At 37.5% G+C, this 24,130-nt stretch overlaps 1 protein-coding gene across 6 annotated transcripts in view; it reads right to left on the minus strand.

Annotated features, from left to right (window-relative positions):
- The window catches only part of ttyh1 (tweety family member 1), a 64,244-nt gene extending 41,321 nt beyond the window's left edge, over nucleotides 1-22,923 (minus strand). For 4 of the 6 annotated variants that reach the window (XM_022674018.2, XM_022674019.2, XM_022674015.2 and 1 more), the window contains exons 1-2: nucleotides 22,585-22,923; nucleotides 3,199-3,356 (exon numbers count right to left, since the gene is read on the minus strand). In XM_022674018.2, coding sequence (XP_022529739.2) covers nucleotides 3,199-3,324 — 126 coding nt within the window. In that variant the 5' untranslated portion in view covers nucleotides 3,325-3,356; nucleotides 22,585-22,923. The remainder of the gene's footprint in view (nucleotides 1-3,198; nucleotides 3,357-22,584) is intronic. The other 2 variants (XM_022674020.2, XM_022674021.2) reach the window with 1 other exon arrangement.
- Between the last annotated feature and the right edge of the window lie 1,207 nt (nucleotides 22,924-24,130).

Here is a 24,130-nt window from a genome sequence, read left to right on the forward strand (position 1 = left end):
AGTAAGCAGAGAGAGAGTCAGACACGCAGACAGAAATAGAGTGTATGTGTTTCTACCCACCAGCTCCAGCTGTCTAGTGTGAAAACTGCGTCTGACAGAGGGAAAGAAAGAGAAAGTGGAGGTGGGAGTAAAAGAGGGAGCTCTAATTAGGAGCTAAGTGATCCATCATTCAGCCAGAAGGACTGGTCAATGTTCTAGCAGCTCCACTTCACTTTGTAACTTTGGGTGGTTCTGCTGGACCTCCCTCTGCTCTTTAACAGTCCCAGTGTAAAGCGTATGGGTGGGAATCACAGGAGGTCTCACGATACCATATTATTATGATAGGTTCCCCACGATAACGATGATATCATGATACTGTGATTCTGCGATACTCAATTTTCTCTACAATACCCCACAGCATCTGTGTTACTGAAGAGGATAAAATACTCAAATACTAAATAATCAAATACCAGAAATTATGGATTTATGGTGTCAGTTTTACACAATTTTACAACCAATATTCTTCAGCACAGGGTTACCCTATTAATTTGACTAGCGCCACCATGTGGAGTAATGAAGCAGTAACTTTGGTAAGTCTAATTGGGGGGGCGAGTGAGGATAGGGTTGAGTGGATTGGTTTGTTAGAGTGAGGGTAGAGTTGAGTGGATTGGTTTATTTGACTGAGGGATTTTGTTAAAGTGAGGGTAGGGTTCAGTGGGTTGATTTGTTAGAGTGAGGGGTAGGGTTCAGTGGGTTGATTTGTTAGACTAAGTTTAGGGTTGTTTTTTTTAGAGTTAGGGGTAGGATTGAATGGATTGGTTTGTTAGAGTGAGGAATTTTGTTAGAGTGAGGGATTTTGTTAGAGTGAGGGATTTTGTTAGTGAGGGTAGGGTTGAGTGGATTGGTTTGTTAGAGTGAGGGGTAGAGTTGAGTAGTTTGGATTTGGTAGAGTGAGGGGTAGAGTTGAGTAGGTTGGATTTGGTAGAGTGAGGGTAGGGTTGAGTGGATTGGTTTGTTAGAGTGAGGGGTAGAGTTGAGTGGGTTGGTTTGTTAGAGTGAGGGATTTTCTTAGCATGAGGGTAGGGTTCAGTGGGTTGGTTCTGTTAGAGTGAGGGTAGGGTTGAGTGGGTTGGTTTGTTAGAGTGAGGGGCAGGGTTGAGTGGATTGATTTATTTGACTGAGGGATTCTGTTAAAGTGAGGGTAGGGTTCAGTGGGTTGATTTGTTAGAGTGAGGGGTAAGGTTCAGTGGGTTGATTTGTTAGACTAAGTTTAGGGTTCAGTGGGTTGGTTTTTTAGAGTGAGGGTAGGGTTGAGTGGATTGGTTTGTTAGAGTGAGGGGTAGAGTTGAGTAGGTTGGTTTGTTAGAGTGAGGGATTTTCTTAGCGTGAGGGTAGGGTTCAGTGGGTTGATTTGTTAGAGTGAGGGGTAGGGTTCAGTGGGTTGGTTTGGTAGACTAAGTTTAGGGTTCAGTGGGTTGGTTTTTTAGAGTGAGGGGTAGGGTTGAGTTGATTGGTTTGTCAGAGTGAAGAATTTTGTTAGAGTGAGGGTAGAGTTCCGTGGGTTGATTTGGGAGACTAAGGATAAGGTTTAGTAGGTTTGTTTGTTAGAGTGAGGGATTTTGTTAGAGTGAGGGATTTTGTTAGTGAGGGTAGGGTTGAGTGGGTTGGTTTGTTAGAGTGAGAGTAGGGTTGAGTGGGTTGGTTTATTAGAGTGAGGGGTAGGGTTGAGTGGGGTTGTTTGTTAAACTGAGGGATTTTGTTAGAGTGAGGGTAGGGTTAAGTGGGTTGGTTTGTTAGACTGAGGGCAGGGTTGAGTGGATTGGTTTGTTAGAGTAAGGGTTAAGGTTCAGTGGGTTGGTTTTGTTAGAGTGAGGAGTAGGGTTCAGTGGGTTGTTTTTTTTAGAGTGAGGGTAGAGTTGAGTGGGTTGGTTTTGTTAGAGTGAGGGTAGGGTTCAGTGGGTTGGTTTGTTAGAGTGAGGGTAGGGTTCAGTGGGTTGGTTTGTTAGAGTGAGGGCTGGAGTTGAGTGGATTGGTTTATTTGACTGAGGGATTTTTTTTAAAGTGAGGGTAGGGTTCAGTGGGTTGATTTGTTAGACTAAGTTTGGGGTTCAGTGGGTTGTTTTTTTAGAGTGACGGTAGGGTTGTGTGGGTTGGTTTGTTACAGTAAGGGGTAGGGTTGAGTGTATTGGTTTGTTAGAGTGTGGGGTAGGGTTCAGTGGGTTGGTTTGTTAGAGTGAGGATAGGGTTCAGTGGGTTGGTTTGTTAGAGTGAGGGTAGGGTTCAGTGGGTTGGTTTGTTAGAGTGAGGGTAGGGTTCAGTGGGTTGGTTTGTTAGAGTGAGGGCTGGAGTTGAGTGGATTGGTTTATTTGACTGAGGGATTTTTTTTAAAGTGAGGGTAGGTTTCAGTGGTTTGATTTGTTAGACTAAGTTTAGGGTTCAGTGGGTTGTTTTTTTAGAGTGACGGTAGGGTTGTGTGGGTTGGTTTGTTACAGTAAGGGGTAGGGTTGAGTGTATTGGTTTGTTAGAGTGAGGGGTAGGGTTGTTATAGTGAGGGTAGGGTTGAGTGGGTTGGTTTGTTAGACTGAGGGATTTGTTAGAGTGAGGGTAGGGTTGAGTGGATTGGTTTGTTAAAGTGAGGGGTAGGGTTGTGTAGGTTGGTTTGTTAGACAAAGGGATTTTGTCAGAGTGAGGGTAGGGTTCAGTGGGTTGGTTGGTTAGAGTGAAGGATTTTCTTAGAGTGAGGGTAGGGTTCAGTGGGTTGGTTTGTTAGAATGAGGGATTTTCTTAGCGTGAGGGAAAGGGTTCAGTGGGTTGGTTTGTTAGAGTGAGGGAAAGGGTTCAGTGGGTTTTATTTGAGTCGGGGGTGGAATTGTTTGAGTGGGGTTGGAGCTAATTATGTGGGTTTGTTACACAACCTTTATATATTACATATAAGTATCTATATGAAATTACTAGCGCCCTCTACTGTGTCAGATGGAGAACAGTCTGCCGAAACCACATACGAGTTGTCCACCTGGACATACCATCAATCTGTTAGTCTACAAGCCAACATTACTGGATATAATCAGTCACAACTACTCATGAAAGCATAAGATATCTATTATGACCCATTAATGGCATGGTTATGTGGATGGGTATTATTATGTAGGGTGTTAGCGCCGCTGTTTCGCTGTCATGTCGTGTATCAGAGGAATGTGTGTAAGTGAGGTATTGGGGAACCTGTTGGTACTCCCAGCTGTCCGGAGTGAAGCTGTTGTCCCTCATCTGCATAGTCAAGTCGAAGCGCGGGAGGGCATGGCACATCCGCACCCATATCGAAGGGCTGTAACTGGGCACAGTCTCCATAGCAACCACCGGCCCCGGTGACCACCTTTACCCTATAGAGAGAGAACGAGATTTGTAATAAGGCAGGACTGATTCCACTGCTTTATTTTAGAAAATGATTCAGCACATTTTAAGGCCTTATAATGACTCAAAACTGTAATTTTAGCCATTAAAAATAATTAGTTATTATAGTGAATAAATAAAATAAATGAAATCCTGACACTTAAAGTGAAGCACATATTCTGAAAAAGACCATATGAACCAGCCTGCATGCCTGGTTTTTGTTAGTGAGGGTAGGCATGCCTGGCTCTACACTGAACACTGTATTGTTTAATTAAGACACTGTATCAAAAGAAGAATTAAAGCTTTAATCATTTCTTAAATAAATGAAAACACGAGTGCCGGAGCAGCGGAAACAAGAACGAGAGACAAGAAGAGGAAACAAAGAGAAAGAGAGATAGAGAGGAAAGTAGGTTAAGTCGAGAGGCTGCATGATACTACAGACACACACACTGTTTTTCATGCATGAATTTTACATTCTATGACGCTAATTCTGAAGAGTTCAATTTCAACACTTTAAAGAGTTAGCATTTTAACACTCTCATAAAGTTAATTCTCACCTTAGAACAGTAGTTAGCCAACTTAACAGTCTTCATCTTTAATGTAAATACTATGTCAAACAAGGAACCAAAAAAACACGCTAGGGCCCTATTTTAGCAATCTATAGGCGAGCCATTAACCACATGCTTTGCACAGCTCGGAACGTGTAAAAGGCATGTACTAATTATCTTAATTAATCAAGGGTGTGTTTTGTGTGTAAAATCAAATAATAACGTGTTTCTTTCACCATTCCTTTTAAGAGCCAGGTGTGCTCTGACTTTGGTGGATTGCTATTTTAACGGTGCAGCTGCCTGGACGTGTCCAACGCTTCACAGCAGAAGAAACTGACCTGCTCGTTTATACTCTTTCATTCTGTTTATTGTTGCCGTAAAAGTTGGGTTTGTGCACTGCTGTGTGTATATGTGTGCATAACAAGCGGGGGTTGGGGGGTGTACGTGCTGGGCTCACTCACACAGTTTACACTCAACTCTGCCTGCATCTCCAAAAATGTGCCCAACAGATTTAAATTATTTACTTTCCACATTTAAAGGACAAATGTCTGGACATTTAACAGCATTGTTTCTATTGTTTTGAAGTGATAGAGAAAACTAGAAACAGGAGCCGTATCCACAGAAAGCAAAAATGGAGGGTGTGGCAGAAATAATCGATGATTAATAGACTTATCAGAAAAATAATCATCAGATTATTAATCATTACCAATATAATCATTAGTTGCAGCCCTATTTTACAGACTGAGAGAAAAACTGTGATTTGGGGTTACACTTTTTTGTTTTTTTCATTTTTTTTCCCTATTTTCTCCCAAATTTAGACCAGCCAAATACCCAACCCACTCATTAGGACTGATGATGACCTAAAACTAGTGAGGCGGGTGAAGACTAGCACATGCTTCCTCCGATACATGTGAAGTCAGCCACCGCTTCTTTTCGAGCTGCTGCTGATGCAGCATTGCTGAGCAGCCAGCGCGCTCAGGTACATAAGCTCACAGATGCCCTGTGCTGCAGACATCACCGTAGGAGTGATGTAGGGACAGAGCGCCATCTACCCACCCGGAGGGAGCAGGGCTGGCAGCTTTTTTTGATGGAAAAGCTGCATGAGCTGGGGTCCTAACCTGCGACTTACCGCTCATAGTGGCAGCACTTTAGACCACTGGACCACTCAGCGCCCTTTTGGGATTGCACTTTAAATGGAATCTAAAGTTCCAATTTCAAGCCGATTCCATTTATTTGGGTAAAAATTGGTAAAAAACTTGTTAAAATCTCATGCTAAAATTCCTCACGCTACCAAACTAGTTCTGACACGCTGAGAAATGGTCACCTCTGAAGGTGTCCTGTGGTATCTGGCTAACGTTAGCAGCAGTTCCTTTAAGTTTGTATAAGTTGTAAGGTGGGTGTGACCTCCATGAGCATCAATGATTTACTGGTTGTCTTTTCTTGAGGCACTCTCTGTAGATTCTGACTTGGACTGCATTATATTGAAAAAAAAACTCATACTCTGTGATATAAACTATATTGCCTTTGTAGTGTATTCACTCGCCTGTATTGTGTTTAGTGATGTGAGGCTTGAATGGAGATGCTCAGCCATGGAAACCCATTTTATGAAGCTCTCTACACTCTACTTTTTCTTGAGCTAATCTAAAGCTACTTGAAGTTTGGAGGTGTGTACTGATGTAGTGACTCTGCAGAAAGCCGGTTCCTCTGTGCACTATGCTCCTCAGCATCCGCTGGCCGCACTCTGTTATTTTTTTACTGAAAGAACAAGTTGCTGTCCTTCTCAGTCGCTTCCATTGTTATAATGGACCCTATCGTACACCCTGTGCACGGTGCTTTGCGAAGCTCTTGCTATCTTACACCCTATTAACTGTCTATTTTCAAGCCTTGCAGCATTTCCTTTAAAATGTCATCAGAGTTTAAGAATAAATCTACACTGATGGGTGTGGTGGTCTGGAAGCGAGGGGTGTTCAGGTCAATTTCTGGTGTATTTCTATTTTGTTGGTGGAAAACACAGAAGCTCCACTGACTGAAATGAACCTAGACAACAGTCAATAATCAGAGTCCAGGCATCCTACCAGAGTACCACACTAGAATTCACTGAGCTCCTGAGAGTGACCCATTCTTTCACTACTGTTTGTTGAAGCCGTCTGCAGGTCTAGGTGTTGGTTTTATACATCTGTGGTCATGGAAGTGATTGGAGCTCCTCAGTTAAATGCTTTGGATGGCTGCTTTTGGCAATATAGTGTATATTGCAATATTTAAAACACAAGAATTTTACCAGATTTGTTTAGAAGTCAGATATCCAAAATGTTATGATATAAATAATGTACTTTGTATCCAATATTGGACTAAAATAAACCAAAGTATTTAAGTTTTAACTGGTGGATATGGTATGAAAAAAATGTAAATTTTCCTTTATAATCAAGCAGCAAAAAAAGAGATTAAGATTGAGATTAAGGGAGAGAATCTCACTACACCATATTATCACAATACTTTGCACAAGAAAATGGTGATATCACAATACTCTAAATCTGTGATACATAATATATTACAAAACAATTCTCTACAATACTTCACAGCATCTGTGTTAATCGTTCGACAACAAGTATCAATAATGTATCGCAAGCAAAAACGACAATATATCACAATATCGATATTTTGTTCCATCCCTAATTGTGATACTGATACTGAAACAACTGTGCCACCACTGCCTATCTTGACCAAGAAGTGGAAAATTATCTCCTTACAGATTTCAGAGCACACCCACCACCATGTTTAACAGGTAAGGAATTCATATCCTGATACAGTTTATTTTATATTAGTTCTATTAGTTCTATTCTATTAGTCTTAATCATTCTTAGTTCGATTTCAGTTTGATATATCTAATAACTGATGGACACAGTAATATTTCAGGATTGAAATGAGGTTTATTGTACTAACAGAAAAAAGTAGTTAGGAGTATTCAAATCAATAAAATGATAAGGGTGCCCATACTTTTGCAGCGGTCAAATTTTGGTTTAATGCATATTGCACATTTTCTGTTAGTACAATAAACCTCATTTCAATCCTGAAATATTACTGTGTCCATCAGTTATTAGATATATCAAACTGAAATGGCTGTTGCAAACACCCAAATATTTAGAACTAAAAATGATTAAGATTAATAGGGGTCCCCAAACTTTTTCAAATGACTGTATCACAATATAGCACTTTTGCTGTAAATTTAGTGTAATTTTTTTTTTCATAAAATAATCACATGAAAATCTTATTTATTTTTATATGTTGAACTACTATCAACAAATAAAAGTATGTTCTCATATTTTATTCTGTTCCTTTAGTCAGTGTCTTTAATGCAGATTGTTTGTCTGTTTGCAGCGTTAAGGATGGAGAAGCTGCTGGATTTGAAGGCATTTCCTCCACCGTTCTAATCCTGACAGGGTGGTTGTATTTCTAGAAGCGCGGCGAATCAAAATAAAACAGTGTTTAGAAACTATTTAGACTGAAGTCTGTGACGTCTCTGAGCTCCACCACCACCATCTCTCTCTCTCATACACACACACACACACACACACTCATACACTCTCTCCTAACCGCTGGACATGATGAGTTCTGTCAGCCCGTTCTCACGATGGCGTGCTGAGTGCTCAGCGGAGAGAAACGAAATGTGAGTTTGCTCTCATGTGACAGAACGAGAGACTGACTCAGATCCGACCCAAAACCAAAAGCTCCTCCGCTCCGATCTCTTCCTGGCTTCCTCAGGCGCTGCGTCTACACTGTGTCTACAATCATTTCCAGACTAAACAGCCACTAAACACAATAGAGTGGTTCCCCCAACTATCAGGAGAGATCAGTGACATTAGAGAGAGGATAATCGACCTGCATCAAGAGGAAATAAGAAAAACAGCAAAAAAACTCCAAAAATGAATAAAAAAAAATGACTCAGTTAGTAGAAAATAGGATGAATGCTCATAAATATTTAGACTGATGTGTTTCTTCCAATAATATTTTAAGGTTTGTGTCACAGTGTTACTAATGATTTGGCCAAACGCAGCTTTAGATCGTGGCTGCTGCCTTAAAGAAAAATAAAATCTGAGTGAATTCTCACTAATGAGCTCAGCTCAGCTACAGCTCTTGAAATTCTGATCAAGATGAAACCGAAACTACACGTGAAGCGCTGCTCTGTCGCACATGCGTGCTACTTACAAATAGTGAACCGTTTAGACAGATGTCAGACAGTTTGAAAAGCCTTAATTAAATATCGAATTTGGTCCAAAAAATGGATGACCCATGCATGACCTAACAACCTACTGCAAGTCCTGGCAGACAACATGCAGCTAGGGCTATGCTGGGATACTGAATCCACAATCACTATGCCACCACTGCCCATCTTGACCATAAGGTGGGGAAATATCTCCCTGCAGATTTTAGAGCACACCCACCACCACGTTTAACAGGTGAGGAATTTAAATCCTGATACAGTCCATTTTAAATCCTGATAATGATATGTATCACGATGTAGCACTTTTGCTGTAAATTCAGTTAACACATGACAACCTATTTCTTATAACATGTTGAACTGCAGTCAATAAATACAAGTATGTTGTAAGACATATAGATATATATAGTAGGAACATACACTTCACATTTTCACTTTCAACCGCAATTAAATTGAGCACTTAACTTAGAATGAACAGCTTTAGCCCAAACGTTTTTATAACGGTGTTTCTCAATCCTGGTCCATGTGCTTTAACCACCCCTGCTACTCTAGTATTACTAGTATTATTGTTCTGATTATTATTGAGCTGATGATTAATGAGATGGTGAGTTAATCAGGTCTGTTGGGAGAAGGCAAATCACTTAAGCTAAATTACTTTTAGACTGATGTTAACTCTGATTTTAGTTGTGGTGAATCTGTGCTAGTTGGTTCTAGTCTGCAGACTCTGATGTTGTCAGAGCTGACATTAATCCTTTAATTTTTTCGTCCCGATTTTGGCAGAATGGTTGTGTAAACTACAGTCAAAACCAACTCCATCAGCAGCCGATAAAAAGTAAATACTGGAACAAAAACTAAAACTTTTTTTCTAACTTTATTCTAATTTTCTGTTCCATCATATACTGTTGGAGAAGTAGTAATGCTTCTTGGCATTACATTTTATACTGTTGAAAGTAACATTTAAACTTTATTTATTATATCACATTTGTATGGAACATGCATTTGTGGGAGGAGCAGCAGATGTGAGCATGTGGGTTGTGCCCAAAAAATATCGCCAAATCTTCTTAGCCAATTCCAATCAGCTTATTCTGCTGTTGCTTTTAACACTTGTTTTAAGCCTCTTGTAACAACAGGTAGCTGTTGATTGGCACCTGATTGGCAGAACCTGTAAGCATGGGAGCTGCTACAGTGGTCAGTAAGTGTCTGCTCCACGAATCAGCATGCCACTTTTGACTGATCTGGATAGAACCTGTTTGATAGGACAACTTTAAGCTAGTGTTCCACAAAACCAAGTTGCAGCATTATTTTTGAAGTGAGGCCGAGTACCAGCATCTCCAAACTGAAGGCCAATCATGGATGAAATTTTGATTAAGATAGAGATCAGAGATAGAGTGACAGCTGCAGTGGCCAATGACACGTTGGCAAGAAACGGAAGAGCCAATCGAATGGCTTGTGGGTGGTCTAAAGGGAAGCTGGCTTCCACATGAGCGGTTGTTTTCTGCCTGGTCCTAGCGCTTGATCCGTCTCTATTTGATATAGCGTGACATTGGTTTTTAACCATAAAATCTGCAGGGGGCCAAAACTGGCTTTTGAAAAAGTGCAGGGGACATGTTCCCCTGTCCCCCCCAAATTACGTGCGTGAGGCCAAGTTCCATATAACAGGGGATGTCAGAGACAGGCAGAGAGGTTGGCGAAGAAGACACCCACTGCTCATCCAACAAAAGCATGTTCCTTACAAATGTGGCAACGTTTAAAAGAGAAATTAACAGTTTTTTCAAAGGTATAAGACTTATTGCCAAGAATTTTTAGTTACAACAAAGAAATAATCTACCAAACACAAATTTTTCCCGTACACCCCGTTTGTTATGTTTATGAATGGAATTTAAGCTTTAATAACAGTAAAGGTGAATGCATTGAATACTCAAACACCTCAAAAATCTGATTTTTATTTGAGCTTTTGATGATTTTTGTGTCAACTAATGAAGTTGATATTTTCTTATGATGAGAAATGAATAACTTTAGTACAATCTGCCCTGTTTTCATTTCTCTGCAGCGCTCAGATCTGCAGCTCTCTAAACACTAGACTGGACACGCACCTAAAACTGTGGCATGACATATGAATTCAATAGAAAATTAACTGCTTTTTAAACGCTCCTAAATCACTGTTGACCCCATTAAAGTTCACTGATAGGATAATGAATCAAAGGGCCATCCCATAAAAGGCACCATCAGTGCATGATGTAGTTATTCATACAACATTAACATTTTAAAGGGCCATTAGGCTTTGTGGGCCTTCTCTTTGAGTAATGAGCCAACAGGGCTGTCTCTCACAGTAAGGGGAGCCTGTATAACGAGTGAACACGTGAAGTTATATATATAGCCTATAGTGTGGTTTTCCCCGAAAATGGCAACCACAAACAGCTATGTCCCCTCAAAACACGCTTAAATTAGCTGCCTGCATCATTTAAATAGCAACAGTGCTTGAGAATATATCTACACTGATGGGTGTGGTGGTCTTGAAATTGGGTGTGTTTAGGTAAATTTTGCGTGTATTGCTATCTTGGCAATGAAAAATACAGGTGCGCCACTGACTAAATAAAACCGATGCCAACAGTCAGATGATCATTGCTATCTTGGAAGTGAATTGTCAACACAGGTGCATCTCCAACATGTGCACACCCCCGCATGTTATGCCCACATAAACACGCAGCAGTGCACAAACCCATAGCGCGTGCAAACTTTTACATAATCAATAAACATAATACAAAAATAAAAACATTACACTACAACAACACAAAATATAGGTCATTTTTATATTGCTTAAATGACTTGGTCGTTCACAACATAAGTTACAGCACATGTAGCTCTTATAGGGAATGGCAAGTAACACATTGATTGATTTATTGATATGTTTATGGCATTAAACGGGTGCGAGTAACACAAAAGTAATGCAATAGTTACTTTTACTGGTAACTAGTTACTTTTATAGTGGAGTTACTTTTTTGGAGAAGTAACTAGTAGAACTAGTAGTAACTAGGCCTTGTGGGCACTGCAGGATTTTAATCCAATTTTCGGCATAATGTGTTACCAATGGTTTTCTTGGTGACTGTGGTACCAGCTGCCTTGAGATCATTAACAAGTTCCCCCTGTGTAGTTTTAGCCTGATCTGTCACCTTCCTCATGGTCAAGGATACCCCATGAGGTGAGATCTTGCATGGAGCCCCAGATCAATTTGGATTGACAGTTATTTTGTATTTGGTCCAACAGTTGTCTCCTTTTCACCCAGCGTATTACTTATGGTTTTGTATCCCATTCCAGCCTTGTGCAGGTCTATGATCTTGTCCCTGACATCTTAGGAAGCTTTTTGGTCTTGCCATGTTGTAGAGATTAGAGTCTGACTGATTAATTGAGTCTGTGGACAGGAGTCTTTTATACAGGTGACAATTTAAGACAGTTGTCTTTAATGCAGGTAGCGAGCTGATTAGGAGCATCTAACTGGTTTGTAGGAGCCAGAACTCTTAATGGTTGGTAGGGGATCAAATGCTTACTTCTCACTGCAAAATGCAAATAAATATATATGATTTATACAAGTGATTATCGGGATTTTATTTTTGATATTCTGTCTCTCACTGTTAAAATAAACCTACCTTTAAAATTATAGCATGTCCATGTCTTTCTCAGTGGGAAAACTTACAAAATCAGCAAGGGACCACATAATTATTTTATTCACTGTATTTGAGTTCCAACTGATTTGGGGTTTCACTGCAGATAGCTCAGTACTCATGAGGCAGGGGGACTCACTATACATCTACAGCACATTGTGGTCCATATTGGCATTTAAATGTGGACCAAATTAATCAGAGCCTCATTTTAATCAGAACTGTAGGGGAAGTGTAATCCCTCGAAAACGAGACGGGAAAGGGGTCGATATTGATTGCGCTTTTAAGAGCGAACCCCGGCAGCCTGACAGCGGCTGTTTTTCCCACAGCGTTCAGTGACACACTTACACACTTGGCTGTGAAATCATGCACAGGCGACAGTTACAGTTCAAGGATGGACTGCTGTGATACTACAGTATAGTAAAGATAGCAAAGTATTGAATAAGCATTTCTAATAATTTTAATAATAATAATAATAATAATAATATTTGTGTATGCAGTATTACTGTATATTATTGTGATTGTCTGCATTTATTAATTACAGTACCGTATTTTTTGCACTATACCGGATTATAAGGCGCACTATCAATAAACATCTATTTTCTGGTTAATTTTCGTATATAACACGCTCTGAATTATAAGGCACATCATGCAATAATAGTAAAGAACAAGGGTGTCGCCGTGTTTTTCTTTTTAATTCTTGCTTAGGTCTTGCTGCTGGGTGGCGAAACCTGTAAGAGCTAAGCTAAGCTAAGTTAAGTAAACAAATCTGTAATTCTTAAAAAAAAATAAAAAATCCAAAAAAGTCAAACGAGTGCTGAATATTAATCTACACAGATTTCTCTCCTGAAAACTGTCTATTTGGGTGAGTAAAGCGCTTTCGTTTATTTACAATATGCCTAGATTTGCAGATTTCCACTAAGGCTAACCCCAGTTAGCAGCTAATTTTGCACGACAGAGCTACAATGAGGAACCCTGAGTGTTTCAGGGTAAGCCAAGGTGATATTAGCTATAAGTTCATCCATGTAGCTTGTTTTAACACTAAATACAACTAAATACACAGACCACAGTCCGATATACTCACCTCTGAACGTGAAAGAGCTAGTGGTTAGCTGCTAATGCTAATACTCCTCCAGTCTCGGTGCTAAAGAACTAAACTAAAACTCCTGTATAAAGCTGTACTCTATCAGAGGGCTTTACTGCTCCTTACAACCTGACAGGTAAATTTTAAACATAAATTGCACTAGATCAGGGGTGTCCAAACTACGGCTCGCGGGCCATTTGCGGCCCGTTTCCTGCTTTGGAGCGGCCCGCGAGGTATTTTAGAAATAGAATGAAAGTTGGCCCGCTGTTAAGCAGGTTTTTATAATGTGAGATTCAAAGTTTGAACGCTAGGCGTCAGAAACGGGCCAAAGAGTCTAAAAGCGGCGAGAGTGAAGTTTTAGCGCAGAAAAACAGGCCAAAGAGTCTAAAAGTGGAGAGGGTGCGCATTTCTGGCACAAAAAAATGGCTAAAGAGTCTAAAAGCGGAGAGAGTGTGCGTTTCTAGCGCAGAAAACGGCCAAAGAGTCTAAAAGTGGAGAGAGTGCGCATTTCTAGCGCAAAAAAATGGCTAAAGAGTCTAAAAGTGGCGAGAGTGCACATTTCTAGCGCAGAAAACGGGCCAAATAGTCTAAAAGCGGAGAGAGTGCTCAGTTTTAGTGCCGAAAAAGGGCAAATTAGTCTAAATGTTGCCGTAATTAAGGAGTTTAATATTAAGAGACATCATGAAATGAAACATCAATTTGAAAAATCTTAGTTTACACAACACTGTCAAAGATAGATAAAGATAGTGAGTCAAGTAAAATGGTGTGTAAATGAAATAATCAGGAAAATGTATTATTTAAAGTGGTATATTTCATTATTTGTTTTATTACAGAGTCTTTGGCCGGTAACTTCAAATATATTTCTCCGTCTGGCCCCCAACAAAAAAAGTTTGGACACCCCTGCACTAGATTAAAAGGCGCACTGACAATTTCTCTTAAAAATAAAGGATTTTAAGTGCAAAAAATGTGGTAATATATTAGTATCCTGTCCTGAACAGCAGTGATATCTCTGTAGCTCTTTTTCCTATTATAATAATGTGAATTCATCACTGCATTGGCTGCATTTTGCTGTGTATTTCCCAGAAACTCAGTTCAAACCAGTGAGCACACACTCCCTTATGAAAAAGATGTGTACTCCTATACTGCACCGTGTTCCTGTGAAATATTAATACAAGCAAATGTTTCAGAAAGTAGGTCTGTGTGTGTCAGTTACAGTGTTGGGCGGCTCGGTACAGATACAGGGCTGAATTGACCCAATAATACTTTGTCATAATGTATGGTGTTGAGCTGCAATGCTATTTATAATACTTGTGCAGTGCCAGTCAAAAGTTTGGACACAGCTTAAATTCAGTCTTTTTTTTTTTTTTTTCATTATTTTAAGTTTTTTCATTATATTTAAGTCACCCAAACTATGAAAAAAACATCTGGAATTATTTAGTACACAAAAAAGTGTTACACAAACCAGAATATGTTTTTAATCCTTGGCTGGATTTTCTCAGTCAGATTTATGATATAGAGTCACCTGGAATGGCTTTCAGTTAACAGCTGTGCTGAACTTGTCAAAAGTTAATTACTTAAATTTCTTGCCTCTTAATGTGTGTGAGAGCATCATAAAAATGTAGAGGTGAATAATGTTCTAATCCAAGCAAAGAAAAAGAAAAATAGAAATAAAGGTAGGGAAAATTTTAAGGACTTTGAACGTATTCTCAAGTGTAGTCACAATGACCATCATAAATGTTATGATGAAACTGGCACTCATCAGGACCACTCCAGAAAAAGAAGACAAAAAGCCCTATCTTACACCACACCAACAGTATATTTTCTCGTCTTCCTTCTGCATTGTTATAACTACGACACTTACGAATATATCATGGTCATCTAGAAATTATGTGTGTTTAGGAACATTTCTGGTGTAATGTAACGCAGAGGCACCACTGACTGAATACAACCTAGACTACAGTCCGTCAATCGTTCATTGCTATCTTGGCATTAGAGGCGCGCTGCATGCACTCGACACACATACACACCCATTTTTTTACTTACACAAGGACACGCAGCAGTGCAAAAACCCAACTTTTATATCAACAATAAACAGAATACTAAATAATATAATATTGCTGTATTAAAATACCTTTTGACTGGCACTGTATGTAATGTAGAATCCTGTATTATCATATTTTAGTATTTACCCATAAAAATCTACAATTTCTATAATTTCATTTTATAACTGTCTATACAGTGATCAATATATATCTGTAGTATTCTGTTTAGTATTCTGTTACTGTATGATTTACCCATAACAATCATAACAATCTAGATTTTCCCATCTGGTAACACTCTACATGCTATGATGTTTTTTACCAACGAAATCTTACATTATTTTCCTAAATTTTTTTACTCTGATGGAAAACCTTAAAATGACAAGAATTAACAGTTTTTTATATTGTGATTTTACAAAAAAAAATCTGTATCAGTAAAATATGAATGAAATGTGTTTTGACAGCTTTTAACAGTCGTTTTTAAGGAAGCTAACAGTGAAATGAAGTTTTCTTTGTAAAATATTAATTTACAAAAATATACTGCTTTTTCAAGGATATATCACTGTTAAAAGACAGTTTATAACTGCACAATATATGCAGAAAAAAAAACAGAAAAAAAGTAATCATCTGTTACCTCTGCTGTCAGAAAGTTACTGTTTTTTACATACATGTTCTGTCTGCCAAAAAACTGAGAAATCCTGTTATATTCTGTAAATTTAAAGTTTTGTCACAATGGAGCGTTCCCAGAAAAAAAAGCTAATTTACCATTTTATATATTATGGGAAAAAAAAAAATATATATATATATATATATATATATATATAAAGTCCACCTCCACTCCACTTATTATTCTAAATTAGAAGCACCAGTTTGAGGTCGTTAGCTGCATAAAGACACCTGTCCACCCCACACAATCAGTAATCAGACTCCAACTACTAACATGACGAAGACCAAAGAGCTGTCCAAAGACACCAGAGACAAAATTGTAGACCTCCACAAGCCTGGAAATGGCCATGGACCAATTGCCAAGCAGCTTGCTGAAAAAAGATCAACTGTTGCAGCAATTATTAGACAATGGAAGAAGCTAAACATGACTGTTAATCTTCCTCAGACTGGAGCTCCATGCAAGATCTCACCTCATGGCGTATCAATGATCCTAAGAAAGGTGAGGAATCAGCCAGAACTACACAGGAGAAGCTGCTCAATGACCTGAAGAGAGCTGGCACCACTGTTTCCAAGGTTACTGTGGATAATACACTAAGACGTTGTAGTTTAAAGTCATGCATGGTACGGAAGGTTCCCCTGCTTAAATCAGCACATATCTTAAGTTTGCCCATGACCATTTTTGGTCTTAATTCCACTCACTGTGTTTGGAGGATGAACAATGATGAGTAACATCTCAAAAACACCATCCCTACTGTGAAGCATGGGGGTGGAAGCATCATGCTTTGGGGGTGTTTTTCTGCACGTGGGACAGGACCACTGCACTGTTTTAATGAGAGGATGACCGGGGCCATCATATTGTGAGATTTTGGGGAACATCCTCCTTCCCTCAGTTAGAGCACTGAAGATTGAAGGTCATGGCTGGGTCTTCCAACATGACAATGACCAAAAGCACACAGCCAGGATAACCAAGGAGTGGCTCCGTAAGAAGCAAATCAAGGTTCTGGAGTGGCCAGTCTCCAGACCTGAACCCTATAGAAAATCTTTGGAGGGAGCTCAAACTCCATGTTTCTCAGTGACAGCCCAGAAACCTGGCTTATCTGGAGATGATCTGTGTGGAGAAGTGGGCCAAAATCCCTGCTGCAGTGTGTGCAAACCTGGTGAAAAACTACAGGAAACGTTTGACCTCTGTACTTGCAAACAAAGGCAAATACCAAATATTAACATTGAATTTTACAGGTGTTTAATGCTTATTTGCAGCAGTAACACAAATAAATTATAAAAAAATATATATACATTGTGATTTCCAGATTTCACTGTTCATGCACTGTAAAAAATAAAATATTATATTAAATACACACCAATGCGATAGTACAAGCTACTACTTTACACAATATTACAGGAATATTTTAATATAGTTTACAATAATAAATGCATTTACTCCTGTTATACAGTGTAAATATAGTGTTTGTTTTCATTCTATACAGCCAACTGGACCCTTTTAAGAGCTCCTTACCACTATATTTTAGTAATTTACACATCTTTAGAATTCTGTATATAACAGACAGTAACTACGCAACCACTATAAAATGGCACAGCTATATAATAGCTTTATTTTCACCTTTTATTAAATTAGTCATAAATAAGTCGATATAGTAAGTGTATAAATATAATTGTACGGTACTATAGAAATTCCTACACATCTATGTAATAGGATTATGTGCCCATTCATTTGTACTGGGATTGTTTTGTGTACTCAATAAACCACACACTAAATAAACAAAAAATAATAATAATATCAATCAATAATCAATAATAATACAGGAATTCCTATACTACAGTCAGCACTGTAAGAATACTATACATGGAGATTATTATTATAGACAGTAACTACACCACCATTATAATAGGAGGCATAAAATTCAGCTGAAGACAAATGCAAATGCATTTAATAGTCTTTTTTCACCTTTTAGTACATTATTCCTTTATGCTATGTATATAAATACAGCAATTGTATAGTACTACAGAAATTGCTGTACATATATGCCATAAAGGATTATGTGCTAGATTATTATTATAGACAGTGACTACATCACCACTATGAATCACCATGTAGGGATGTTATACAGGGAGATAATAGGAGGCATAAAATCCAGCTGGAGACAAACGCAAATAGACAAAACATATAATAGTGATATGTAATTGTCTCATATAGCACCCTACATAGTGATAGCCTAGTACATTAGTCATATATAGTATGTGTATAAATATAGCAATTGTACAGAGCTACATAAATTCCTGTACATCTATGCAATAAAGGTTTGTGTCCATTTATTTTTACTGGGATTGAATTGTGTACTCTACAAACCTTAAAAATGAATAAATAGTATAGTATAGTAATAATAGCCATATGCAATTCTACAGTACTACAGAAATTCCTGTACATCTGTGCCATAAGGGATTATGTGCCCATTCAATTTTACAGGAACTGCACTATGTACCCAGTAAATCACACTAAATACTGGATTATATTATATGGAAAATAAAAAATATGTAAATATGTAAAAGTAAATAAGATAGTAAATAATAATAGTAAGCTTCCACCATTAACAATGATAATACTGCTACAGGAATTCCTATATTATATACAGAGAGATTATTATTACAGACAAAGACTACACCACCACTATTATTCACCATAGCTATATAATAGGAGTGTTACATATTAGCCTGTGTCTGTCCTGTGTTTTTCCCTCTTTTGGTTTTCTTTGCTCCTGCCCTGTTTTCCTGTCTTGTGTTTCCAGCCATGTGCTTTTTTGAGCACATGGCATTGTTTTGTTATTGTTCTGTCTCCGCCCTAGCCCCACCCTAGCCCTGCCCAAGCCATTAGTGTTGTCACCTTGTGTCTCATTTGTAACTCCGCCCCCTCATTACTTCCACAGGTGTCCCTAGTGTGTGCCTGTGTATAAATACCTCATGTGATCCATTGTTCTCTGTCGCGCTTTTTGTTTGACTGTGTCCTGTTAATCTTTCCAGATCGTGGTTTAATGTTTTGTTTAGCCTCAGACCTGTTGTGTTTTTTGTCTTCAGTTTTCCAGGTTTGCTTTATGTAGTTAGTTTCTTTGTTATTTTGGCCTGTTTGTTTCAGTCTTTTAGTTTATCTTCTGGTGTATAGTGTTTGTTTCAGTAACCTTTTTCTTTATAGTTCTTCCTTAGTGTTTTGTTAGTTTATTTTGTAAATATGGAGAATAAACCTGACTTGCGCTTACATCCTGCCTCCTCCATGTTACAAGGAGGCATACAATCCAACTGGAGACAAATGCAAATAACAAATGCATAAAATAGTCTTTCTTTTCACCTTTTATTTAGTATCCGGCAAGGTGATAGTACAGTATAGCCTATAGTACAGTATATATAGCCTAGTACAGTACAGTACTGCAGGAGAACATCTATATTATAAAGGATTGTATGCACATTTATTTTTACTGGGATTTTATTGTGTACCCAGTATAATATACTATAGTACATTATAGTATAGTAATAATATTTTAATTGTCTTATATAGTACCCTACATAGTGATAGCCTAGTACATTAGTCATCTTTAATATGTGTATAAATATAGCAATTCTACAGTACTACATAAATTCCTGTACATCTATATCATAAAGGATTATGTGCCCATTCATTTGTACTGGGTTTGCAATGTGTACTGTGGCGTGAGGAGGCGGGGGAACCGTGGGTCCGCCCCACGCCGGAACTCACAGCCATGTCTGTCCCAGCCGGTGTGCATTCAGGACTGATTAAGCAGCCGGCTGGGACAGGTATAAAACTCAGCCTCAGCTCACTGAAGGGAGAGTCTTGAATGGGGAGCTGAGGGCTGAGGCTGCACGGACCTTTAACTGAAATTAAAGTTCATTCTACAGACTCTAGAGCCCCATTGGGCTGAGTATGTTCTTTTGAGTTTATTCTGGGTGTGGTGGAGGGCGTTAAAAGCAAATAAAAGGTACGTTTTGAGTTCATTTACTCCCCGTGTCTGTGTTCTCTGTGTGCTTCCTCCTTCTGGGTCACTGTGGTCACGCCCCTTACCCCAGGGGCCTACCACAGTACCCATTGTGTAAATCACACCAAATACTGAATTAATAATAGTAATAATACTGCTCCAGGAATTCCTATATTACAGTCAGCACTGTATGAATTATTATACATGGAGATCATTATTATTATTATTATAGACAGAGACTACACCACTACTATAAATCACTATAGCTATATAATAGGATAAAATAAAATCCGACTGGAGACAAACGCAAATGACAAATGCATGCAATAGTCTTTCTGTATTCTGCATATTATATAGCCTAGTACAGTACAGCACAACAGAAATTCCAGAACATCTATATCACAAAGGATTGTACATTGTGTACCCAGTAAACCTTAAAAAATAATAAACAGTATAATATACTATAGTATATTATAGTGTAGCAATAATATTTTATTTTAATTGTTTCATATAGTACCCTACATAGTGATAGCCTAGTACATTAGTCATCTTTAATATGTGTATAAATATAGCAATTGTACAGAACTACAGAAATTCCTGTACATCTATGCCATAAAGCATAGATTATGTGCCCATTCACTTGTACTGGGATTGCATTGTGTACCCAGTAAATCACAGCAAATACTGGATTAAAAAAATAAAAAATACTCAAATAACCTCTGTAAATCACCATAGCTATATAATAGAATTAAATACATGCCAAACTGGAGACAAATGCAAATGACGAATACAATAATCTTTATTTTCATCTTTTTATCTATAGTAGTGCATGGTGATAGCCTAGTACAGTACAGTACTACAGAAATTCCTGTACATCTATATCATAAAGGATTGTGTGCACATTTATGTGTACTGGGATTTTATTGTGTACCCAGTAAATCTTTAAAAAATAATAATATATAGTATAGTATAGTATAGTATAGTATAGTATAGTATAGTATAGTATGGTAATAATAATCATGTTAGCTGGTGTCCTGCATATTGATATACTAGTACAGTACAGTACTACAGAAATTTCAGTACATCTATATCATAAGGGATTAGGTGCACATTCATGTACTGGAATTGCAATGTATACCCATTGTGTAAATCACACCCAATACAGAACTGAATTAAAAATAATTATACTGGTACAGAAATTCCTACACTACAGTCAGCACTGTAGGAATATTATACAGGGAGATTATTATTATTATTATTATAGGCAGTGACTACATCACCACTATAAATCACCATAGCTATATAATAGAAGGCATAAAATCCAGCTGGAGACAAATGCAAATGATAAATGCATACAATAGTCTTTATTTTCATCTTTTTATCTATTGTGTTCTGCATATTAATAGCCTAGTACAGTACAGTACTAGATAAATTCCTGTACATCTATATCATAAAGGATTATGTGCCCATTCATTTGCACTGGAATTGTATTGTGTACCAAGTAAACCTTAACAAATAATAGTATAGCATAATATAGTACAGTTTAGTGTAGTAAAAATAATCATGTGTTATTTTCTCATATAGCTAGTATCCTGTATATTGATATACTAGTACAGTACAGTACTACAGAAATTCCAGTACATCTATATAATAAAGGATTAGGTGCACATTCAATTGTATGGAGATTGCAATGTGTAACTGTTACCCATTGTGTAAATCACACCAAATACTGGATTAATAATAATAATAATACTGCTACAGAAATTCCTATACTACAGTCAGCACTGTAGGAATATTATACAGGGAGATTATTATTATTATTATAGGCAGTGACTACATCACCACTATAAATCACCACAGCTATATAATAGGAGGAATAAATTCCAGCTGGAGACAAATGCAAATGACAAATGCATGCAATAGTCTTTATTTTCATCTATTGTAGTACAGTACTTATGTGTACTGGGATTGCATTGTGCACCCAGTACAGAATAGTATATTATTAATAATAATAATAATAATAATAATAATAATAATAATAATAATGTGTTATTGTCTAATATAGCTAGTATTCTGCATATTGATATCCTAGTATACAGTACAGTACTACAGAAATTCCAGTACATCTATATCATAAAGGATTAGGTGCACATTCAATTGTACTGGAATTGCAATGTGTATCCATTGTGTAAATCACACCAAATACTGGATTAAAAATATTAATACTGCTACAGAAATTCCTATACTACCTACAGTCAGCACTGTAGAAATATTATACATGAATATTATTATTATTGACAGTGACTACACCACTACTATAAATCACCATAGCTATATGATAGGAGGCATAAAATCCAACTGGAGACAAATGCAAATAACAAATGCATACAATAGTCTTTATTTTAATCTATTGTAGTACAGTACAGTACTACAGAAATTCCAGTACATCTAAATCATAAAGGATTGTGTGCACATTTAGGTGTATTGGGATTGCATTGTGCACCCAGTACAGAATAGTATATTAATAATAATAATAATGTGTTATTGTCTAATATAGCTAGTATCCTGCATATTGATATCCTGGTACAGTACAGTACTACAGAAATTCCAGTACATCTATATCATAAAGGATTATGTGCCCATTCAGTTGTACTGGAATTGCAATGTGTATCCATTGTGTAAATCACACCAAATACTTAACTGAATTAAAAATAATACTACTGGTAAAGAAATTCCTATACTACAGTCAGCACTGTAGGAATATTATACAGGGAGATTATTATTATTATTATAGGCAGTGACTACATCACCACTATAAATCACCATAGCTATATAATAGGAGGCATAAAATCCAGCTGGAGACAAATGGACCCTGTTAAAGAGCTCATCATATTCAACACCCTTAATCTCTCCATGCATCTTTCACTACTCTAACGTGAGCACACAGTCGTGCATTGTGAAATAGTGAAATAGTGAAATATGGCAGCAGTATGCTGGTTTTAAGCGCTTACCTTCAGTAGTAGTGCACTTCTGGAAGCTCCTCCACTCGGCTGCTTGTTTTTCGATTAGACGGCGCTCATTGAATTCCGCCGCTGACCGATGATGACACGCGTTTTGTTCGCTTTATGGAGAAAAGCATCCTGAGCAGCGCTGCCAGGCGGGTTTAGCACTGATAACAGGACTCAGATAAAGATGTGTGTTATTATATCGCGAGCTGAAGGGTCCGCGCGCCGTGTTTATTCCCTGTTAGAGTGGCGATTAATGTGGAAACAGTGGAAGGCGTGTTTTCCTTTGGGAAGCTTTGAGTGGATGCAAATGAGCTTCTCACACAGCCCGGTCAGTGTGTAGTGTGTGTGTGTGTGTGTGTGTGTGTGTGTGTAGTGTGTGTGTGTGTGTGTGTAGTGTGTGTGTGTGAAACGCTATGCACGGTCAGTACACACACTACACACACGCTCATTCTTCTCATTCATTTCTAGGTCGAAAAAACGCAGAACATCGAATAAACGTTATTTTTTCAAAGATGTATGCATTACATTTTACTGTTAAATAAAGGTTGTGTTAAGGTTGTTTTTCCATCCTCAACCTTAAAACATGTAGTGCAACCATCTTTGATAAAAAAAAACGTTAACGTTTATTCAATGTTCTTTGCTATCAATCAATGTATCAAGCAACGTTAAATAAATATTGTTTTAAAGTTTTTTTTCATCATTAACCTAAACAGATGTAATACAAGCATGTTTGGAAAAAACGTATATTCAATGTTCTTTGCTGTCATTGTATTAAGAGATATTGTATCAAAGTAAAGGTTGTTTTCATGTTGTTTTCCATCATCAACCTTAAAATATATAATGCATTAATCTTTGATGAAAAAGAAAGTTTATTCATTGTTCTTTGTCCTTTTTGTATCAAGCAACGTAAAATAAAGGTTGTTTTAAGTGTGTTTTTCCATTATCAACTTCAAAAGATGTAGTGCAACCATCTTTAATAAAAATTAAGGTTTATTTAAAGTTCGTTGCTATAATTGTATCAAGCAACGTTAAATAAAGATTGTGTTAAGGTTGTTTTTTCATTATCAATTTCAAAATATGTAATACAAGCATCTTTGATTTTTTTTTTTTTTGCCTTCAGGGTAACAAGCAACGTTTACTAAAGGTTGTTTTAAAGTTGTTTTTACATAATCAACATTATAAAATGTAATGCAGCCATCTTTAAAAAAAATAACGTTTATTCTATGCTATCGTTGTTTTAAGCAACGTTAAATAAAGGTGGTTATAAGATGTTTTCCCATTATCAACTTCACAAGATGGAATACAACCACCTTTAAAAAAAACACAAAAAATAAATTTATTCTATATTTCTTTTCTATTCTAGGACTAGACTTTAAGACTCTTTAGTCATTGCTTTTACAGGAAAAATGTGTAATATATTAGTAAAGTGTTAATTTAATGGAGTAATACAAGTGAAGTTTGCTGTTCACTTTGCTGCTAACCACATGTTTCTAAACGTCTGAACTTTTGAAAACTCTCTCAGTGAGAAAGTTAAAACATAAAATGGTTT

This window comes from Astyanax mexicanus, chromosome 6 (genome assembly GCF_023375975.1).
Source record: "Astyanax mexicanus isolate ESR-SI-001 chromosome 6, AstMex3_surface, whole genome shotgun sequence".
NCBI classification, from domain to species: Eukaryota; Metazoa; Chordata; class Actinopteri; order Characiformes; family Acestrorhamphidae; genus Astyanax; species Astyanax mexicanus.